The 24,245-nt window shown below is 35.6% G+C and overlaps 1 protein-coding gene across 2 annotated transcripts in view; it reads right to left on the minus strand.

Annotated features, from left to right (window-relative positions):
• Positions 1-395: 395 nt before the first annotated feature.
• LOC111158369 (heterogeneous nuclear ribonucleoprotein L like) overlaps positions 396-24,245 on the minus strand; it is a 38,084-nt gene continuing 14,234 nt past the window's right edge. The window contains exons 3-13 of one of the 2 annotated variants that reach the window (XM_022520380.1): positions 23,284-23,521; positions 21,725-21,805; positions 20,162-20,263; positions 20,004-20,076; positions 15,702-15,773; positions 10,476-10,693; positions 7,799-7,920; positions 7,142-7,343; positions 4,579-4,636; positions 4,403-4,501; positions 396-1,131 (exon numbers count right to left, since the gene is read on the minus strand). In XM_022520380.1, coding sequence (XP_022376088.1) covers positions 1,076-1,131; positions 4,403-4,501; positions 4,579-4,636; positions 7,142-7,343; positions 7,799-7,920; positions 10,476-10,693; positions 15,702-15,773; positions 20,004-20,076; positions 20,162-20,263; positions 21,725-21,805; positions 23,284-23,521 — 1,321 coding nt within the window. In that variant the 3' untranslated portion in view covers positions 396-1,075. Of the gene's footprint in view, positions 1,132-4,402; positions 4,502-4,578; positions 4,637-7,141; positions 7,344-7,798; positions 7,921-10,475; positions 10,694-15,701; positions 15,774-20,003; positions 20,077-20,161; positions 20,264-21,719; positions 21,806-23,283; positions 23,522-24,245 lie in introns of both variants that reach the window. The other variant, XM_022520379.1, reaches the window with a different exon arrangement.

The following is a 24,245-nucleotide window of genomic DNA, read 5'->3' on the forward strand; positions in this document are numbered from 1 at the left end:
TACAGTCTCTTAATACCATGTTTACACCTTCCTTATTATATATTACTTTCCAAAAAAAGGGAAAAAAAACAGATCCAGTGGGAGAAAGAATGTTTAATAAATGGTGTTGAAACAAATAGCTATCTGTTCGGAATAAAAATAAAATTAGATCCTTACACCTTGCACCATGTAGAAAAATACATATTATTACTCATGGATTCAAGAGTATAAAATAAAAATGCAAGTACCCAAAATTCTACATACAATTTTAAGGGGTTCACGGACTCCCTACAGCCCATTCATGGATCTCAGGTTAGGAACTGTTAATCATAACTTCTATTAAAATCTTAATGCCAAATTCCAGATGTGTTTTCAAGATCAAGTCACATGCAACAAATGAAGATGAACACATTAACTCATTGTTGTAACTTTATAAAATCTCCAAACTGGAACTAGAAACAGAGGCATGTCAATACAAATGGACAATGACTTAAAAAAAAAAATTACACCAATTTAAATAAGTTTGAGTGCATACTGTACAAGTGTATCCATGTCCGTTAGCCTTTCAGAAATATAAAATCAGCTAAATCTTTAGTACTTAAAATTATGTGCAATGTTATTCTCAAACTTGATTAAAATACTTAATAAATACAAGTTATGTTTAATATGAATAACTGCAACATACTTAAACATCTAAACATATTATAGGAATTCTATAATATTAAAATGCAATACTTTCACCTGCATTAATCTCATACACAATGGAAAAATACTTGCAGATAATCAGCATTAAGAATGCAAATATATTTTCACTGTGGAAGAAAAATAATAAGATTAGAAATCATATATTTGTGTCATCTACAAGGAACCTGTAGATAGTCTACATTATGACATTCTATTTTAAAATGAAAACAATTCAATATTTAACTTTACAACAAATTTACTCAAGGCAAAATATTTGTTTATTACAGAACAGGATCTTAAGTCAAAGTAAGCAAGGCAACATTAGATCAACCATCTTAGAATTTTTTTTAATGAAGTGTAGCTTTAAAATTGTAATAAAGGTGAACATAAATTCTAACATGCTCTTCTCTTCTTATAAATGGGATGATGTAGAAAAGCAAAGCTTCAATGTGTAGGGATTGGAACCATCTGCAAAAATTAAAAAACAAAGTTAACTGTTCACTTCATCAAACTTTCAAGATTATCCTGAATTAGCAGAGTAAATTATTTCACCTTTTTATAAAATCAGAAGCAGAAACGTAAAAAAGGAAACTTTCTAGGTAAGGTAAAGGTAAGATTACATTTGTACATCTCTACCAGCAGGTAAGCTACATGAAGGCAGGGACTTTGTCCACTGCTACATGCCTACTGCTCTAAACCTTATCTGACACATAGACACACTCAGTATTTCTTTTTTTTTTTTTTAAGTGTTTATAGTAGGGAAATTTCTTACTATTTTTATTTTTTTTTAAGATTTTATTTATTTATTTGACAGACAGATCACAAGTAGGCAGAGAGGCAGGAAGAGAGAGAGGAGGAAGCAGGCTCCCTGCTGAGCAGAGAGCCCGATGCGAGGCTCGATCCCAGGACCCTGGGATCATGACCTGAGCCAAAGGCAGAGGCTTTAACCCACTGAGCCACCCAGGCGCCCCACACTCAGTATTTCTTAGTGAATTAATCATTACAGGTGAACAGTACGGGATTAGGCTTATGTCCATCAGCAAAGCTCACTTTGCAGAATATATCAGAATGGCAATTCCTCTATAAAAGCCAGTTCAAACTGAAAGGGAAGTAATCAGAGAGGGAGACAAAAAATGAGAGACTCTTAACTCTAGGAAACAAACTGAGGGTTGCTGGAGGAGAGGTGGGGAGGTCAGGGCATGGGGTAATAGGGTGATGGGCATTAAGGAGGGCACGTGATGTGATGAGCACTGGGTGTTATATGCAACTGATGAATTACTGAACTCTACATCTGAACCTAATGATCTTCTATATGTCAGCTAATTCAATTTATTTATTTATTTTTAAAGATTTTATTTATTTATTTGACAGACAGATCATAAGCAGAGAGGCAGGCAGAGAGAGAGGAGGAAGCAGGCTCCCTGCCAACCAGAGAGGCCGATGTGGGGCTCGATCCCAGGATCCTGGGATCATGACCTGAGCTGAAGGCAAAGGCTTTAACCCACTGAGCCACCCAGGCATCCCAGCTAATTCAATTTAAATTAAAAAAAAAAAAAAAAAAAAAAAAGCCCATTCAAACACAGCCTGGAAAATGGCATGTAAAGGAAGATATTAATAAGGTGAAAATGTTCCAGGAGATCTAGTATTAAATTCTAAAACTTCTCAAAAAAAAAAAAAAAAAAAAACTCCACAAAAATTTTTCCATTTTATACATTTTTAACTTTTCAGATCAGGCAGATAACTCCTCCTCAATTAACTGTGCAAAGAAACAATCCTGGTATCTTAATGTATTAAAAAAATTCAAAAAAATTCTTAATTCCTATAAAGGAAAAAGCACATAAATTAACAAGTACTTGCATGACACTGGAGAGGATAAAAAGATAAATAATCGTTCCTGTCTGCAAGGAGTCTAAAATACATCTTGAGTATGTCTCAAATATGCATATAATTTTAAAGCCTTTAAAAACCTTCTAACACATATTAAGCTTGATTTACTACTTAAAATTTACTTTTGTGACAAAAAGTTAAATGAAAGGAGGTATTCCTGGTTTTTATCCTTTAATTAAAATTTTCAAACATAAAAAAATATATAGAATGGTATGATAAACCCCAATTTATCTATCACCTAGCACCATTTAGATCCAGGATCAAAATAAAGTACACAGGGGGCACCTGAGTGGCTCAGTGGGTTAAAGAATGCCTTCTGCTCAGGTCGTGGTCCCAGGGTCCTGGGATTGAGCCCTACATCAAGATCTCTGCTCCGCAGCGAGCCTGCTTCCTCCTCTCTCTGCCTGCCTCTCTGCCTACCTGTGATCTCTGTCAAATAAATAAATAAAAGCTTTAAAAAAAAAAAGTACACAGCAAAAAGCTTCAAAAGTTAAATACTTGAGTGTACTTTGGTAGAAAAAGAGGCCATTACCCTTCTGGAGAGAATAAACAGTGACAAGTTCATTTAATACAAACTAAAACAATGGAATACCATTTTTCTTCTAACATACTTGTTAAAGACTGAAAATCTGACAAGACTCAGTGTTGGTAAAAAGAGTGTTGGGAAACGGGCATTTTCACACACCACACGTAGAAATGTAAACTGGTGCAACCTTTTTAAAGGGCAATCGAGCAACATCTATCAGAATATAAACCTTTATGTTCTCCACTACTAGGAAATCGCCCTACGAACACAAAATGTGCAATGATTAAGGATGCTACAGTAGTAGAAAAAACAATTGGAGAAACTGTATTCATCAGTGGGGAAATGGGTAAATCAAATAAACTGTGGTATATCTCTACTATGAATAGCTACGCTGGGGTGCTTTTTAAAAAAAAAAAGTAGTAGCTTTGCATGTGCTGATATAGAAATAGCTCAAAGACGTATTAAGTGAAAACAGCAAGGCACTGAAGAGTATGTATAGAGGAACCATTCTGTATAACTTCTGAAAATATAGATATACATACAGTGAGGAGGAGGAATGAAAGGAAGACAAATAGGTTAGAAGTTGTAGAAAGCTTTAACTTTCATTTTGTACCCTCATGTGCTGTTTTAAGTTTTTTTAACCATATAAATGTATGTATGACTTTCTTCTAGAAAGATGAACAGGACTGTGGGAGCCAACAACCAAGATGGCCCCAATGATCACTATCTTTTTGGTATTCATAGCTCTGTACAGCCCCCTCCCTCACTGTACCATAGTTGGTCTGTGTGACCATAAGAATACAGCACAAGTGACAGTATGTCACCTCCAATGTTAGGTCATAAAAGACACTGTGACTTCTGTTTTAGTCTTTTGCTCTCATCCCTCTTGGATCACTCACTCTGAAGGAAGCCAGCTACCATGACGAAATGGCTCATGTAGCTTCACTGGACTTGCAAACCACATAAATTTGGAAATCATTTCTCAATCCCCAATCATGACTTGAAATGCCTGTACACCCACACAACAGCCTGGCTGCAACCTCAAGAGACCCCAAGTTAGAAACACCCAGCTCAAGTGCACACAGAATGCTGACCCTCAGTTTGCTGTTTAAAGCTGCTAAATGTGGTAATCTGTTTGGAGTAAAAGGTTAACTAATCTAAGGATTGTGTGGGTTGTGGGATTTATATGCCTTTTTTCTTCATACTTCTCTATATTTAAAAAACAAAAACAAACCCCCCCCCAAAACTCGTAAATGTTATTTTAAAATTACTGTCGATGTTTCTGAAGTAACGCCTACTGAAAAATTATGACACAATTTTACTTACTTGGAACTCTTATCTGGTAGTGATTAAGTGCTGTGAGGGCTTCTACGGCATCAGTTTTGCACTCCCATTCTAACAACCCAGAAAGTGTTTTGGCAGAAGCTAAAACAAACACAAGTCCAGTTATTTGCTTGTCATCAGCTTAACCAGAAACCTTAAAAAGAGGAATGTGCACTTACGTTTTGCATCAAACACTTTATATTTGATGAATGTAAGAACTTCGTGGTCATTACATAACTGTCAAAGAAATGTGAAACTCCATTAAAAATATGGCCAAAATAATATTCCTGCCTTTTTTCTTTTAGAAAGCAAACTTTATGGGGGCACCTGGGTAGCTCAGTCGGTTAAGTGTTTGACTCGTTATTTTAGCTCAGGTCATGATCTCAGGGTTGTGAGCATTGGACCCCAGCAGGAAGCCTGCTTAACATTCTCTCTTTGTCCAAATGGCCAAGAGACACATGAAAAGTGCTCAACATCACTCAGCATCAAGGAAATACAAATCAAAAAAACCACAATGAGATACCACCTCACACTGGTCAAAATGGCTAAAATTAACCAGTTAGGAAATGACAAATGTTGGTGAGGATGTGGAGAAAGGGGAACCCTCCTACACTGTTGGTGGGAATGCAAGCTGGTGCAGCCACTCTGGAAAACAGCATGGAGGTTCCTCAAAAAGTTGAAAATAGAGCTACCCTATGACCCAGCAACTGCCCTACTGGGTATTTACCCCAAAGATACAAATGTAGTGATCCGAAGGGGCACGGGTACCCGAATGTTTATAGCAGTAATGTCCACAATAGCCAAACTATGGAAAGAGCCTATCTGTCCATCAACAGATGAATGGATAAAGATGTGGTACATATATACAACAGAATATTACTCAACCATCAAAAAACTGGAATCTTGCCATTTGCTATGAGATGGATGGAGCTAGAAGGTATTATGCTAAGCAAAGTAAGTCAATCAGAGAAACACAATTATCATATGATCTCACTGATATGTGGAATTTGAGAAACAAGGCAGAGGGCCTTAGGAGAAGAGAGGAAAAAATGAAATAAGACAAAACCAGAGGGAGACAAACCATAGGAGACTTTTAATCTCAGGAAACAAACGGAGGGTTGCTGGAGTGGAGAGGGGGTGAGAGTGATGGGGTGGCTGGGTGATGGACACTGGGGAGGGTACGTGCTATGGTGAGTGCTGTCAACTGTGTAAGACTGATGAATCACAAACCTGTACCCCTAAAACAAAAATACACTATCTATTAATAAAAGTAAATTAATTTTTTAAAAAAAGCATCCAACTCATGATTTCTGCTCAGATCAAGATCTCAGGGTTGTGGGATCTAGCCCCGCCTCAGGCTGCATGCTCAGTGGGAGTCTGCGTGAGATTCTCTCTCCCCTCCTGCCCCTCCCCTCCCCCACTGAGGTGCGCACACACACTCAAGTGAGTAAATAAATCTTCAAAAAAAAAGATTCTGCCTCTCGCTTTGCCCCTCTGCCTCACCCCTGTGTGCGCACACATGTGCTCATGTTCTCACTCTCTCTAAAAAAAAGTAATCCTTGTGGCAGCACTTAAGTCTGGCATGAATGAATGAAATCAAACATGTTTTAGATTGTTAAGTTCTATGAGAAAATCAACTTTAAAAAGGGATGTTCAATAAACTATGTAAATAATTTCGTGCTATACAATAAAACCACAGATTTATAGATTTATAACTAAATATGTATTCTCAGAGTTGTCAGAATTTATCTAGTATCTAAGGTAGGGAGTGGAGTTCCAGAAATATCGGCTCTTTTCTGAAGCATTTCCTACAGTTTGGCAAAAAAACAGGGATACATAAAATTTTGCTATGGGCAAGATTTTGTTTCTTAAAGATTTTATTTGTTTTCACAAGACAGAGAGCATGAACATGAGTGGGGGGGGTGGCAAAGGAAGAGGGAGAAGCAGGCTCTCTGAGCAGGGAGACTGATGCAGGACTCGAAAAAATGACCCTGGGATCATGACCTGAGCTGAAGGCTGACACTTAACCAACTGAGCCACCCAGACGCCCCCTGTTATGGGCAAGATTTAAGGGCATAATAAAAGAGCTTTTTTTTTTTTTTAAAGATTTTATTTTTATTTATTTGACAGACAGAGATCACAAGCAGGCGGGGGGCGGGGGAGGGAAGCAGGCTCCCTGCAGAGCAGAGAGCCCGATTCGGGGCTCGATCGCAGGACCCTGGGACCATGACCCAAGCGGAAGGCAGAGACTTTAACCCACTGGGCCACCCAGGCGCCCCATAAAAGAGCTTTCTGAATGGAGAAGTCAGATATCTCATTCTAATTCCAGCTTTCAAAAAGACCAAGCCACAGGGCGCCTGAGTGGCTCAGTCGTTAAGCATCTGCCTTCGGTTCAGGTCATGATCCCAGGGTTCTGGGATCGAGTTCTGCCATCAGGCTCCCTGCTTGGTGGGAAGCCTGCTTTCCCCTCTCCCACTCCACCTGCTTGTATTCCCTCTCTCTCTGTCAAATAAATAAAATTAAAACAAAACAAACAAACAAGAAAAGAGCCACAAACCAACAAAAGACTAAAGACTAATGTAGATTGGGGACCAGAAAAGTCCAATGGTCAAAGAGTAACTATGAAGACCGAAATAAATAACAGAATACTGATAACATCAAATGCAGATGATGAATAAAGCAAGACTTTAAAATGAGGCTAAAATATTATAAATTTTAAAATAAGAAATAGGATTTCTTTACCTTTGTGAAAGTCTCCTCTGTGACACACAATGGGACATTATAATAATGCAACACACATGAGGGTGGTTGGATTATATTCTTAGATGCTTGACCAGCACTTGTAAAGCGATTATTTTTGCTCATTGCAAAATCTTTGTAGCTACTTGTACCATCCTCCAGCTCAAATATTTGACTGGGAACAACTGAATGTTGTTTAGACACACTAAGGATTGGGAAGGAAAAAGGTACAGAACATACCTTGTTAGACAAAAAGCAACAAGTAGGCAGTGTCGAAATATTAATATCTATGCCTGCATCAATTCTGACAAATAAGACAAAAGCAGATATTTAAATATGATTTATTTAATATTTTAAACATTTACTTGAATGTTTAAGTTATAATTCATCACTCTTATAGTTTAGGTATATTCTCAAATTGGGAAACTACATAAAACTTGCCCATTTTTAACATGCTGTTTTATCATAACACTAAAAACTAGGTATAGGTGGGCAAAACCTGAATTATATGACCCTAACATATTTTGTCTAAAATGGTAACATTATAGGTGCTAGTTTCAAATGTGCTCTCAATTACATTAAAATATTCTGAAACTGAAATTAATATCTAATAAAAATGATTTTTAAATACTTTTTAAATTTACCACTTAAGATAATTACCAAACATTAAGTCTTTTCCCAAATAATTTGACATTGTTAAGATGTGTGACAGCTCTTTCTACAGCATACTCATCACCCATTTCTACCAGTGCTGTACCAGGAATGGTCTTCATAAATTTTACCTGTAAATACAAAAATCCCAAAAAGGTGACTATTTATTTCCCTTCTACAGTAACAGAATTTCTTAAAGACAGTATGATTTAAGTCACTGAAGTCAAATACAGAAGATCACCTGGAATCTTTACTCTGCTGTGCTATTAGACCCTTGTAAGGAAGACTATAATTCCATTGTGTAGCACAATGAAGAAGAGTACAGGTTTACCCTGGCTCTGCTATTTATTGTGTGATTTGGGGCAACTTTCTTCTCTGAGTCACAGGCTTCCCTATAAAACAGAGATAATGATAGTATCTGGTAGGGCTCATCAATATTTATTCATTCAACAAGTATTTATTAGGTGTCTAAAATGTTCTGATAAACATTGTGCTGGGTACTAGGGATTAATGGTGAACATAATAGACATGGTCTTCTTGAAACTTATATTTGGTAGGTAGGTCAAAAATTTTAAAATAAATAATAATTCCCAACTACTCAGAATGCTTGTAAAGCAATAAACAAGATGCTCTAAGAAATAATGCATGATGGCCTTGAGACAGCACTGCCAGCAGGAAGGCTTGTACAAGGTAGGGGCAGTTTTAAAAACAGGCATACTTCACAATATTTCATGACATCTTGGGCAGAGGCCACACTTATCCTCTTATACTATTCTAATTTTAATAGATAACACGATCATAGGGTTAAATGGGTAAAGTATGATAATAATTCAGCTAGTACCTACTCCTTAGAAACTCCTTAAATAGCTATTCTGTACCACTAACACCTTGAACCTTCATAACACCTTGAACATACTTCTTATTTGTTAGCCTTAAAAGAAAACTACAAATGTATTTACATAACACATGCCACATAGCATTTATATCCACCCTTGCAACTACCAATTTTAATGGGCTCTCCCAATGTTTTTATACCATACCTGTACTTGAACAAAACTAGCAGAACTTTTCAGCTTTACTTGAAATCAGAGCCCAAAGTGGGGCTCAATCCCAGGACCCTGGGATCATGACCCAAGCCTAAGGCAGAGGCTTTAACCCACTGAGCCACCCAGGCGCCCCTATACGGGTCTTTTAAAGGATTACCATAGCTTAAGTTTCATGTATCATAATTGTTTAAAATACAAAAAAATTTTTGACATGTGAGACTGGAATTGTTCAAGTTTATTAAACAAAGTGATTTAGGTTTCTAAATCTAGAGACAACTAGTTCATAACAGAAAAGACAAAGATATCCTAAAGATGTTGATTAAACTGATTCTGATTGTCTACAAATGTGAAAAGCACGAACAGAAAAGTAACATTACGTGGTAAGATTAAAATACACATTAAAGCCCATTTAGTTAACAAACATGCAGTCCCTAGACCTTAACTAACACCTAGGTGTCTAAGATAAATGTCTGTGTGAAAAAATCTGAACTACTTCTCCCAATGTTGCTAAATTTGTTCATGTATTCCTGGCAAGTTATGTAAGAAGAAATACCCCATATGTTATCCCTAGACCAAATGTGGGATTTTCTTTTTCTTTTCTAAGTGTGTTCAAATGGTTATGTTGAGGAAATTCTTGTTTCAGAGAGTTTCTGAGTTGCTTTCTCAGTTCAAGGAGGCTTTATTTTGGAATTAATGAACCAAGAACTCAGAGTACCAACTTTTCAAGCCATGCTCCTGCTCCCACACATTTATGACTCACATGCTTGTACCTTTTTATTATTGTGAAAAGAACACTAAAATCACTTTAAACAATAGAGAAAAATAACATTATCTCAGTACTGAAACTCACTGGCAAGTGTATCAAACAAGTGGTAACTTAAGATGACCAATCACTTCCCCAGTTAAATTTTCCATGATTCTTCAGAAAACAGTTTAAGTATCTACTTTATGATAGGACCTATTTTAAATATTTATGAGATATCAATGAACAAAACATCACAGATCTCGGGAAATGGTTGTCTAATAAAAATAAGGTCACAGCTTTAAAGATCTTTAAAATACGTAAAATTTAAATGTTTTGCTGCTTTTTGAGTATAAGCCTCCAGATACAGTTTTGGACACATTCTTTCAAAGGGGGTCAGTTTCAAATACGGATAGAGGTAAAAGTACATTGTTCCTCAGAAGATACTGGAACTCTAGCATTTGGGAGGCAAGTATTTAAATCTAGAACTCTCCTAAAATTCAGGACTTATGGCCAAGCTCCATTTGCTCTTTCAAATTCTACAGTTCAAATGTTAAGTGTTAGAAACACTTGGCAATGATTAAAAAAAAAAAGAAAAAAAAAATACAGGCTAGTAACTGACTAAACTATTGTTTTGGACTTCCATTTACATTAGCTATTTTTAAAGTATTTTAGTACCAATAACCTACACTGATCACTTACCAACAAAAACCAATTTCTGAAATTCCTACGTAATAAATTTTAGCTTATGTGGGTTACTACTAAAAGAACTTTTATGTTCCTAATACAAGGAGAAGACATATATATATATATATATATATATATATATATATTGCTGCCTTTTCAAACTTTCCTACTAGGTATCCTAGTAAAGAAATTAATATAAAACAAAACTTACCTTTTCAATATTTCCGTATAAGCAGAATAGGTTGAATACTCTTGAACAATTCATTTTTAGCTGATGTAATCCACTAACCATTACAACTGACCCGGAGGGGTTTCCTCCATGCATGTAAGAGGAAGAAGCCTGTGGTAATGGGTATGCAACAAGCTCAGGTGTATCTCGAGAGCCCATTCTGTAACGACTTGGTAAGGGCAACAATGGACCATGGGATCCTAAGAAAATGATAAACAAAACAAAACACAACTTAGCAGATACACTTCACCACTAAAAGTAAACTCTTAGTATTAGCTAGTTTGATGTATGTCCAAGGAAAACTCAAATGTATTAATATTCAAATATAACCTGTGGGGATTAATATATCTGTTTCTGTGTACCAGATCCAAGATACACTGACCTGCACACCTCTGCATATACATCAGGCTTAAAGTTTATATTTCTAAAAATACTGTTTAACAAAAAAGTATATAAGATCAAGCCACAGATAGTAGGGATGGGGAGAATCAGTATAAAACTTTGGGCCACTGTGTATAAATTATATCTCAAATTAAAAAAAACAAAAACAAAAAACCTTCTGCCAACATCTTTTGGAGGATAATACAATAAAATATACAGTGAAATCTCAGAAACTATCTCTATACAGACATTTTAAAAAAGAAGACCTCTTTAGTTCCACCGAAAAGCTATCTCCTTGAATATATTTTACTGTAACATACTTTCCGGTATTTTATTACCCTAATTCTAATTTAGGAAACAAAACCCCTAATTTCATTAATATCTTATCGACTCAAAGGTATCATTTATTCAGCACCCTGCATTATCTGAAACAACGTCAAGAACCCAGAATAAGCCTGAACAGCTGAAACTGTTGTCACAAAACATACACAAATCTATGTCTCATACTGAGAATCCTTATTAAGAACTTTCTAATTTTAGAGTAGTTCTAAACAACTTTGATTTATCCAGTTTTCCCATCTGTAACAGATTGGAAGTAACAAGAAAAATAAAGCTAAAAAGTCAATGGAACAGACACGAATGGGGGAGTCTGGAGAAACTGATACTAAAAGCAGGCATAGGGCCATTCACAACAGCAAGAAGAGAGAGTCCTAAAAAATGAGAAGCAACTAAGACACCAACTCATAAACTGGTGGTTGCCGGAGGAGAGAAAAGAGGGGGTGAAACAGGAAAAGAGGATCAACTCTCAGTGCAAAAAAATAACTCTCCAGGATGGAAAGTACTGCAGAGGGAATATGGTCAGTAATACTGTAGTAACGCTGTATGGTACCACACTTATCATGGTAAGCACTGCACACAGCACAGTATCATCAATCTCTCTGTTGTACACTCAACTAACGTCACAGTGTATGTCAACTATACTTCGACTTAAAAGCAGCAACTAAAATGGATGCATAGCTCAGAAATATAAACTCATACATGTTAGATACTCCTGAGTTAGTGATTACAGAAGCATACTCTTGTAACATGGAAAGGTCCTCCTGATGTTCAAGAAACCAATCCAAAGACCCAAGTCTTTTCTTCATTTCTCAAGAAGAGTATGTAATGCTACTGATCCTCATTTTTATGTAAAACTAAGGGACATCTGTTATCCACTAAGTAAGTTACCAAGAACTACATTTTGGTATTCATAGCATGCTATTAAAGCTTATGCGGACTCCAGTTCAGTATTTAGTATTCTTAATATAGCTGTCATTCATAACAACACAGCAATACTACCAGTGAGCATACACACAGTGTGAGTTCCTACGATTTCATGAAAGAATAAACACTTCATTAATGCATCATCAGTGTTGCCTTAAACCTTCAACTGCCCTTCTTGCTGATGATTAGTAGTTTATCAAAATAATAGAGCTCATGGTGAGTTACTTGTTAGGAGCAACACATATTTTGAACTCTAATTTAAACTTTATACATATGTTGGGGTCAAATATCAATCATTCTTATCCCTACTGCAGAAGTACATATCCATGCTACACCATCCCTTTGCTACCACCGTTTGCTTTAAAGACACTTCACTACTGGGGCGCCTGGGTGGCTCAGTGGATTAAAGCCTCTGCCTTCAGCTCAGGTCAGGATCCCAGGGTCCTGGGATTGAGCCCCGCGTCAGGCTCTCTGCTCAGTGGTTGTGACCTCTCTCTGTCAAATAAATAAAATCTTAAAAAAAAAAAGTACACTTCACTATTATCACTAAATTTTTTCATAGAAAGTAGAAAGATGTGTAGTGGATGGGCAATGGAAACTTCCACTCTGCTTAAGTTGGTCAATGCCCAAAAATGTTGAGATCCACTACCATAGGTAACAAATGAATTCAGTGCTAGAGAATGTAACTGACGTTTGTAATTATGACCTCAGTCCTCAGGATTAAATTATGTTATCTATACTATTTAAATTGTTGCCTATATTGTTTAAGAAGAAAAAGTAGAAATCTTTTTAAATGTTTCTATAATAAAAAATTCATACAAAATGTTTTGATGCTTAAAAAGCTAATACTTGGGGCACCCGGGTAGCTCAGTTGGTTAAGCAGCTGCCTTCAGCTCGGGTCATGATTCCAGGGTCCTGGGATCGAGCCCCCCATCGGGCTCCCTGCTCAGCAGAGAGCCTGCTTCTCTTTCCCCCTCTCCCTGATGCTCTGCTTACTTGTGCTCTCTAACTCTCTGTCAAATAAACAAATAAAAAAAAAAAAAAAAAAAAAGCTAATACTTCAGGTATTTAAAAAATTCGATTATGTGGAAAATGCTACATAAATGCATTATCATCTGAAAGGCATTTTTCATCCTTATACTTTAAAATCTCTGGTCCAGGAGCCATATCCAAAGATGCTAGCAATTAATATACAAAATTTTCTTAGACCCACAGAAAACAAATCTGTATAGAAGTGGTAAAAATAATACTTTTCAAGTATAAGGGCATCTACCAGTTCACCTCATAGGATAGTGCTTCCCAAAGTAAAAGATTTAAAGAATTCTGAGAGCACAGATTTATACTACTATAATCAACCAATGAATAAATCTAATCTAATTAAGTCATTAAACCTTTTCTATTCACTCATTCTCATATTCCATCATAAAGGAAAAGCCAGAGGCGCCTGGAGGCTCAGTGGACTAGGCCTCTGCCTCTGCCTTCTGCTCGAGTCATGATCTCGGGATCCTGGGATCGAGCCCCGCATGGGGCTCTCTGCTCAGCGGGGAGCCTGCTTCCCCTCTCTCTGCCTGCCTCTCTGCCTGCTAGTGATCTGTCAAATAAATAAAATCTTTAAAAATAAATAAATAAATAAAGGAAAAGCCACCTATGATAGGACACCAAAATGCAAAATCACCTATTTTGCTGAACTGCTGATCTGAAGGGATACAGATATGATCTGCAGTTTTTAAACAGGCTCAATATATCACTAGCACCTACTCCCATCTTCTTTGCTTTTCCCCCAATTTCCTCACCTTACTTCTCTTTCTCTACCTCTTTGTATGCATCTCTCACTCTTCCTATATTCTGTTCTGCTTACTCCCCTAGGAAAGTAAAACAAGTTATCCTCAGAGAGTTAACATTTCAATGGATATAGCTCAGAATGGCTGTCCCTACACAACCCCACAACCAGTCCTCCACAGCAGGACCCTATTTAACTGCCAATGCAAAGAATTTTGCACCTCTCTTTAGTAAGCTTACATTTTAAAATTTACACACACACACACACAAAATTAATTAGAGTATGAAACTGACAAAGAATTTCACAATAGGCTTTTTAAAAATATAGAGTTCTTCTACACATGCATATAGTATACTTTTATTTATACCAATTTTCAGTAAGATGTATTTTATGAAGGCAAACCTGAAAACTCAGAATGAGAAAATAGTCTGTGTCAACAATACCACAGTAGGGTTCTTTGTCCTTCATTTATTCTTTCACAGACTTTTCTAGGCCCCTTGGCAAAATATTTAAACAATTTTTAGCCTTCCGCCAACTGCCATGACACATATACTCCACAACTACACTACAAACTTGTGATAAGCAATTCTTTGTAACCTCCCACTATGGAAAGCACAGTCGGCTCCTAATAATAGTGTTTCTTTACTACAGGAGCAGAACTATCTACATGACCAGATTTAATATTTATGGTGTTAAAGAAACAGCTAAGAAAAATGATCAAGGAACTCACTGAAACCACTGGAGGAAGATTTTCATTATATACCACACTTACTATTTTGACAACAAAGAGATTTTCAATCACTTCTTCCAGACAGACTACCATAGCAACCTGAACACACACACACACACACACACACACACACACACAAACACACAGGTAATAAATCCCAGAGTTCAAAAAAAGACACTAAGGAATAAGCTAAAATTCATGGCTAAAACAGTCATCAAACATGTAGGCAATCTGAAAACATTACGGACAATAGGCAACACCGGAAGATTTTAGAAGATAAATCCCAAGAGTACAATATAGCAATTTCTATCTTCTACAGCTTCTAATAGCATTGAACTTCAGCCTTAAACCACAGAATAGGTAGGGTCAATAACCACTACTAAAAACTAAAGATCTAAAAACACAGAACTTATAACCAGTTGCAAGTCTTATCAATAACAATTCTCAACATCTACCCCTACAAGAACAACAGTCTGATGCCTAACTTTTTCCTGAGGAAGAGTATTATTTAACCTTACCAACATAGCTAACATTAAAACTGAGACGTTTTAAAAGAGGAATTAAGTACAAACAAATTTAGCCAAAGCCAAAATACCAACTGTAGAACTAAAGAATTAGACTCTAACCAGAAACATGTTTCTTTTTGACAAATGCCCCATTCTTTCTGCCTTTATTACTCAAAGTTCCTCTTTGTTCCTAATGGCTAGAATGGAAGAAAATATACTTACTGAGCAATAATATTTCCTTTTGGTCCTCTAACAGACCAGTGCCCATTACTAATCAAAACCAAACCAAACCAAAATGGTAAAAAAGCTTTCAACCCCCAACCAATAGCTCTCATTTATCTCAAGGATTATATGATAAATCAATATCCTCTAAGAAAACAAAGGATTCTGGACAACTCTTTGGGAGTACATTATAAGGGACTGATCCCCTATAAACCAAGTCAGGTGAGCAGGAAAAATAGAGACAAGAAATGTGCCATTCTTCATCAGAAATGCAAAAATTCTAATAGTTCGTCTATACTACCTTCCTTCTGCCTTGACAAACTTACCATAGCCATCATGTCTAAACGAAGAAGGGTGTTCTCCCAAAATGGCTTGTCTCTGGCGACCCTTTCCTCTATCTGACACAAAAGTAGAAACATGGTTTTAACAATTTTGACCCAAGTACTTAACAGAGTACTCACATGGGAAACACCCATTCAAAACATCCATTACAATTCATGAAAGAAATAGGATTCCTGGTTAACTTTAAACATCCATTCATATCCAATTTAAATACAAACACCAAGAGTTTAAGGAAGTAATTCTATCTAACAAATTCCACTTAGCTTGAAAATATCTTTTTGGCAAATGCCAAATACAATCACACTTTCAAATTTAAGGAAAGAATGGATACTTTCAGGAAGTGAACATACACAATGCTAGAGTTTGACACTGTACAGAAGTTTTTACCAATACATGTCTTTAAAACAAGCTTTAAGTGCAGTACTTTTGAAAGACAGTACCTGAATCATACTATTAGCTTCAACAGCAACACATTTTCAAAGTGGGCTTCTTTCAAGAAGTTCAGCATAAGCCAACAACAACCTGTATTACATGGTTTCACAATCAGTAAACACAGAGTATTTTGTATGTATATACACATATTTACAAACACCTACTGACTTGAGAGCTGGAAATTTGCACATCACTGGCCCATTTTATATCATGGATTGGTCATTGTCTATAGACCTTAACACCAGGCAGGACTATGAACACCCCCCAAAGTTTAAATATGCCAAGATAAAGCTAACCAAGGGGGCTACATTATTGGATGAGAGTACTACAATACTCCTAAAAAATAATTTTTATGCTAGCTATGTTTTCAGGAAAGGCATGCCAATTTTCCTAAAGTTAATTTGAAACATCCAAAAAAAAAAATTACTTGTAAGTTTCTAAAATAGCACTTCCTATGTTGGTTGGTAAATTTTAGAAATTACTGTACAATACTTTTATAAAGTTTGCTGATCAAATTACAGTACCAAATAAAAAATTTTTTTTAAATATATCTTATGAATCTGGTCATTCTAATCTTTGAAAATTCACAGAGAGGCCTTCTATAAATCCTTAGTCACCTAAACAAATGAGATTTATGGGAGATGAGAAATAATTTTCACTTCAGCCCAGAGAAGTACCATTTTAAGTACCTATCCCAAGTTAGCATAGCATTAAAAGGGACCTAAGAGGTCATCTAATTCACCTTTTATTCAGTGTATAAATTCTCTTTACACCATCCCTATCAATTGGAACCATCTAGCCCTCTGCTTACCCAATACCAATAACAATGTACTTATTACCTTCATTACCTTCCTTTACATTTTCAGTTGGTCCTAAATAATGAGATAATTTTTGTATTGTATATAAATTGGTCCTCTACCCATTTTCTATCCCGTTTGGGACTCACAGACTTAGTCTATCTCCAAAAACCCTCTCAAATGCTTCCAAGTTATTAAGATCCTCCCTCCATTTCCCCAAAGTCATTTCTTCTCCTGTCATTCACAGTTCCTTCTTTCTATTACATGGGTTCCAGCATCATCATTTAAGTCCCACTCCTCCTGAATTAATCCAGTCGGCTAATCCCTTCTGTTAATATTCCTCTACTTAAGCATGCCACCAAACACTACATGCAATTCCCTATCTAACTAAGGAATCTTTTTTTTTTTTTAACTAAGGAATCTTAAACCAAAAACACCATAATGTCTTCATGGCTCAGTTTTACTGATACAGTTAACAGTGTACTATATAAAGGAAAGAGCACTAGACTGGGAATCAGAAGATTCCAATTTAACCACTAATTTGTGGTATAATCACAGAAACTGACAATCTTCATTCATAAAATGAAGGAGTTAGAGTGGATGGTCTCCCAAGGTATCTTTCAGCCAAACATTCTCATTATTAATAGTTCTCTTCATCTGAAGCATTCGCTACCTAATATAAGGTCACATGAAACAAAAAGTGTGCGGAAGAGTCAAATGCTGATTACATCAGTCTATAAATAGTGGTTTGTGACTTTTCATGAATTCATCTGAAATCTGATGGAAGCTATATACGTTCTCCCCCAAAAATGCACATATACACAAGTTTTGTTTAACATTTCTGGAATGATTCTCTGGAGTCCAGACTAAGAACTTTTTATACTAAGCGTAATTGGGGCTGAAAAGGACTTTTAAAAATGAGGTTGTATTTATTACAGAGTTCCTTTTGGTAGAAAAACTTACAATTCAGTATCAACTTGAGTGGAAGATGAAGTCACTACAAAAACAAGAACAGAAACTGCTAGACTTAGAAGGCAAGAGTATTTTCCCCTTGAAAACTAACTAAACTTCTGTTTTACTTCTTTATATTTCACTATTTAATATCTACCTCACACATTTCTAACCTTTTCTGATTATAATTCCTTGTATGAAAAACTAATCTAAGCTGGCTCTGCATAAACTTTAGACCTTCTAAAAATAAAAAGATGTAAACCCTATTACAATAAGAAGCACATCTACAAATGTTTTAAAAGACATTAAGAGAAATGTAACCAAAACTGTTTCGAGTTTAAAAAAAAAAAAGTATTCAATAACAGATTGTAATTTCACAGAAGTGAGAGATTTCTCATCAACCACTTGTTCTGTTGTTTGAGTACTAAGGTTTTGTTTTCCAATACTGTGCTCAACTGTACCAAGCCTATGCCAAGCAGATTTGTAAGTAGGGAAAAATGTGGGGTCCAGCCAAAGCTGCATCACAATACAAACCTGTTTGCAACACCATGCATAAGGCAAGATGGTTTCCTAAGAATTGATAATTAAAGGGGCCAATCATCCGAAGTTCTAAATATTGCAACATGCAAAGGATCATCATATTGTCTTTTGTGATGTTTTCTTTTGTTAAGAATACATGCACTATGGAGTCCCTACTGCCCAAGATATTCTGGGTGCCATAAAAGTTTTTCCTACTTTATGGACTTTTATAGATATGCTCATCTTGGTGAGTTTTTTCAACATGTGGTTCAAACACTGATATTGTAGTTGAGGTGTAGCCAATACTGCAGCCCCCTTGTTTTTACAAGATCCACATTTTAACTTGTATATTCCAGAATTGCCACACAGTTAGTTGAACAATTTTATCAGTCAAACCTATGCTCGTGAAATTTATAAGTTATAGGTGGAAATGCATTTCAAGTGAAATGCTCTTATTTTAAGGTTTATCAAGTTTAAATATAGTCTACCTTGAACAGACATGTTACTTTCACCTACATTTGAAATGTCAAAATTTCTAGTTACACAAGTTAACATGAATGATAACCTTAAATTGTTACAAAAAGTGACAACTTATAAACAGCCACTTTACAAAAAAAAAAAAAAATCAAACCACACAGAAACCATCTTTTACATATAATGCAACTTTTCATCATTATGTTAATGTGCTCAATGTCCACAGTTAAGGAAAAAAACCCCAAAAGAGTAAATTGGAGTGCAGCAAATGTGCACCTTTCTAAACCTTTTATCTTTAATATCTGTGTGGATTGGTTGAGCATTAGCAATTCTCAAGACCTATAGATAAACTGGCCCTGGTTATCTGCCAATTAACAATTTGAATCTGAGCTGAAAACAGTTACATTAATGGGCATTAAGATTTACAACATTGTAAATAAAGTCTAGTACCCGTTAGTGAGAAGTCTTAAATTCTACAACTGGAACCTTAAGGGAAATCAGACCAATATACACATACAACTTGAATAAATGGGCACAGTCTATCATGGTGTTCATCCCATGCAAGTCTGAAGTACTGTTAAGTGTCCTCCTTTAAAAACTTGGGGTGATGGTGCATGCAGTATGCAGTCAAGGTGAATTGCAAGTCTGAGTTTTTCAGAGGGCTTTTTGCTGATGCCGATGTTGTGCATGATGAAGTGTAGAGTCAGCCTGTTGGAGTCCTCTATCCTTCTTAATGCCTCGTCCAGCTTGGGGGAAAAGTCCTTTCCATAGAGAAGCAGTGTGCAAGTTTGCAGTTTGTAAGGAATATTCTGAATCAGTTTCCTCTCCTCCAAAGAGAGAGAGCTGCTTGGAGAAATGCAAGTCCTTGAACTGCGGGCGTGCCTGTATGTATGGGCTCCTTGTTGAACTAAATATAAATAACTCAGCACATACCAGTAGGGGGCACTAATTTCAAGGTTATTTTCCAGCATTACATGGCCTTTCGCAACAAAAGCATTCACCAACAAGGTTTTCATTTAAATGCACTAGCTCACCTCAGGAAAAAGGAATCTAACTGCATGTAAAAATTTGTCAGCAGATGTGAGTACATTCTAAAATGCATAAAATACTTACCTCGCCTTCCCAAATATGGTTTAGTGTAGTCCCAACTGTCATTGTCATTCCTAATAACATTTAGACGAGTTGGCTGTTAAAATCAAAAAGAAAATAAGCTCAAACTGTATATCCAAAGCATAAATATTTCTTTGGCAAAGTGTTGAAAATATATTTACCCTTGCATATTCGATTTTTAGCGTGCAACATCCAGCATAAATATCCGCTCCATTGAGTGCTGCTTTAGCTTTCTGGGCACAAAGAACTGATTCAAACATAAGCTCTATTAAGGAAATTTGGTTTAAAGTGTCCAATATTTAATCATTATTCACTGCCTAAGAAAAGGACCGAAAAATAATCAACTGTAACTCTCACTTCCAGAAATGTTTTACCAATAAAATTTCTAGATGAATTTTAGGAGAATTTATTTTTTAAGATCCAGGGCACCAAAGAAAACATAGTAAACCAAACTATCTACATTAATCCTTCTAAATCTCAAAAGAACTTTATAAACTGAAAAGAAGAGGGGAAATGGAGCATGATCCAATTCCCTGGCAAATGATGACAGTCTGTTATCTTGAAATATTTTACTCTTAAAGGAGGAAAAACATTACCAAAAAAACAAACTACATAAAGCAAATATTTGATTTTTATATATTTCTGAGAAGGCAGAGTTTTATAATCATTTAACTATCTTCATTTTATTGGTTTTAAAAAATTACTTCGGCCTATAGTTGTTTAAGAAAAAACAAAAATCAAACCACCAAAATGGTTAAAAAAAAGCAGGGGGCTAAAACACCTTGCTTGAGGTCAACACCATTAAGAGTCTGCTGTATACCCCCACCTTTCTCTATGCATACACATGTACACATAGGTTGGGGGGAATAGTTATTTTTTTACATGGGATTATACAATACATACTTTGTATGTATTGCCTGTATATTCGCAACTTGCTCTTTTTACTCAACAACAACAACAAAAAGTTCTTATATAAACTATGACCCATTTGAAAAATTCAACAAAAAAAGGTAAGAAGAGCTTTATATTACTGACTCTCTAAAGTTTTGGTACTTCCAAACTACCTGTTTTTAAGGAGAGAGTCAGAAAAGTCCATTTGGGATACATTTTAAAAAGGTACAAATGAGCACTGGGTGTTATACACAACTAATGAATCATTGGACAGTACAACAAAAACTAATGATGTACTATATGCTGGCTAACTGAACACAAAAAATTTATTTTTTTAAAGATTTATTTATTTGATAGAGAGAGAGAGAGATCACAAGTAGGCAGAGAGGCAGGCAGAGATAGGGGGGAAGCAGGCTCCCCGCTGAGCAGAGAGCACGTTGCGGGGCTTGATCCCAGGAACCTGAGACCATGACCTGAACTGAAGGCAGAAGCTTAACCCACTGAGCCACTCAGGCGCCCCACGACAAAAAATTCTAAAAAATAAAATAAAAAGGTACAAATGAACACATTATCAAAAAATGTTATTTTTCCCCCCTATTAAAAAGACAAAGAACACTATGAGATGAAGTATGGGAATGTTTTTAGGTAGCAAGTTATTCTTATCTGTGGGTACTGCAGTTTCATTTTTTAAATCTAAACCAAGTATGTTTTTGGTGAAGAGCAGAGAATAAATACCACTTGTCAAGATATGATTAAGCAGGAAAAAATAAGACCATATTACACAGCAATCTTCTACATCAATAAAAAAAATTTCTAAGTAAAGGATATTCAACCATTGCTTGTATCCCATTTCTCTTGAATATAACAATACGTTGTACTTTTCCAACTGGGTTGCATACAGTATATAAAACATCCTATGAAGGAAAGAAAACAAGATTTTTTTCACATTTTACATTTGGAAAAACAAGAAAATGATACCCTGCTTTTTTTAACTTAAAAAAAAAAACAAACACCCTCAAGATGTCACTTTTATCCATTACTCATTAAACTTTTAAAAACTGTTATACTTCTAAAATTATTTCCTCACCCATACAGTAGAACAAACATCGGAGAAGTTACAATGAAACATTTCAAAAGGACTGTTACCTCTATCTCCCCCCAAAATCCTTGATTCTTACTTTAACAGGTACCTAAAATAACGTCTGACAACACACAGTAAGTAAACCGAAATTATATTCAATTAATTTATGTTTTGTTTTCCAAAGTGACTCAGGAGTATTTTAGAATCCCCTGAATTATAGAAATAAATATTTATTAAGAAGTAGTAACAGATAAACTTGGCATTTATTTTTCAAGGGACAATGATGATCTAGAGAAAAGATTCCAGAAAGATCATTTATACAATGTTAGATGTCAGCAAACAAGATCCCTGAATTAAATAAGAGAGAACTTAACACCTACTTAAGAAAAATTCTTCAACTACCAAGAAATTTCTTGAGCACCTACAATTACACAGCAGCACCATTAGGTTCTAGGGATACAACCATAAACAAATCAGACTACTTGTACTAGATTAGGTACATTCTTTCTCCCTGAACACAAAATACTGTAATTAATACTAATTAATACTGCTTATTAATAAGTCTAGGGATATTATAGACTTATTAATATCTGTATTCTTATATCTATATATCTTGTATATCTTATATCTGTATCTTGGCTTTATGTCCCAATATCATAAGTCCTTACTAGAAGTCATACTAACTGAAGCTTCCCTTACTATGATATTCTATTCATCACAAGAATAAAGTGTCCTTAAAAAAATAAATAAATAAATAAAAAATAAAGTGTCCTTGTTACTGGCTTATTATGAAACAGCATGTGATTATGAAGTAAAAAACTTAACTGGTTCAGAACATGAATCCTTTGTAAAAATTCTGCTAATATCACTGTTTTAAAGGGTGAAACAGGAAATTTTAAGTAAATGAGACAAGTTTTTAATAAGTTATCTCAAAAGCACTTACAATAATATATACATCTTTGAGATTCTGTCCTTACCTAATAGATGGTCTTAACACATGTGCTGGCACATGAGCGAGAGAAATTTCTTGGATTATCTAACAAGTCTGTCTAATTCCTTATCAGAAATAGTTAACACTGATGCTAAATAATACCAATTCTGAAAAGTGCTTATTTGTTACAACTGCACTTCTGACATTTTAACTTCAGTGCTCACCATTTCTTTGTTAAGCATGATATATTCATTTTAATAATTCTTTAAAAAACAATATTTTCAAATATCTAGATGGCAGTGAAGAAAACTACAGGTTAGTCACTCTAGAGGCAATTTTCAAAATCACTTTTAATTTAGTTTATTATACAAACTGCATACCACTGTAATCGGATAAAGAGGATTCTGAATTGATAGGAGAAGAACTTTGTTGCCTCCTGATGGATCATCAGTATTTCCTGGCCGAGTGATCCTTTTGCTTGTAGAATAGTTGAAAAAAGCCTGTTGACCAGCAATGTACACAGGTTCATCCGCAGCAAACGTCACACATTCTTTGGCACTATCTATGTTTTCAAATTCCACTAGAGCCTGCCGTTTAAATGGCATCATCATAACATAGCTGAAAGGGAGATTGGAAAGGAATACCCAAATATAATAAATTCAGTTAACATTATTTTATCTCAATCAAGGAAAGCAGACTTTAAAAAAAATATGTCAAATTATAGAGATTAGTATTCTTCACTACATATATGTAATGTTAGTCAATTCTTAAATCATCCAAATAAGCCGTGGTACATCAGGTAGATGATGCATAGTTGCAAGCTTAGCCTCCTGTGACTGAGAGGTTTTCCACCTTTTGCCCTCCCCAAGCACAAGTCTCTGTTAGTTACTAATGACACCGCCCCCTTTACTCTTCAGGTCGCCACTCCCAAGCAATATTAGAAAATATCTAGATAGAGGGCGCCTGGGTGGCTCAGAGGGTTAAAGCCTCTGCCTTTGGCTCAGGTCATGATCCCAGAATCCTGGGATTGAGACCCACATTAGGCTCTTCTGCTCAGCGGGAAGGCTGCTTCCTCCTCTCTCTCTCTCTCTACCTGCCTCTCTGCCTACTAGTGATCTCTGTCAAATAAATAAAATCTTTGAAAAAAAAAACAAAAAAAGAAAATATCTAGATATAGAAACCAATGGAAATAAAACTGAACAGAAGATTAGCATTTGGGAACTCTAAAAACAGATACTACCTCTATCAATTTTTCCAAATAAATAACTGCCCACACTAATAACTAAGAACTGACTATACACTTTCATTTATCTTACTAAAAATAAGAGAATCAAAAGATACA

The sequence above is a fragment of the Enhydra lutris genome, unplaced genomic scaffold (assembly GCF_002288905.1).
Source record: "Enhydra lutris kenyoni isolate GAN:26980312 unplaced genomic scaffold, ASM228890v2 scaffoldscaffold59, whole genome shotgun sequence".
NCBI lineage: Eukaryota > Metazoa > Chordata > Mammalia > Carnivora > Mustelidae > Enhydra > Enhydra lutris.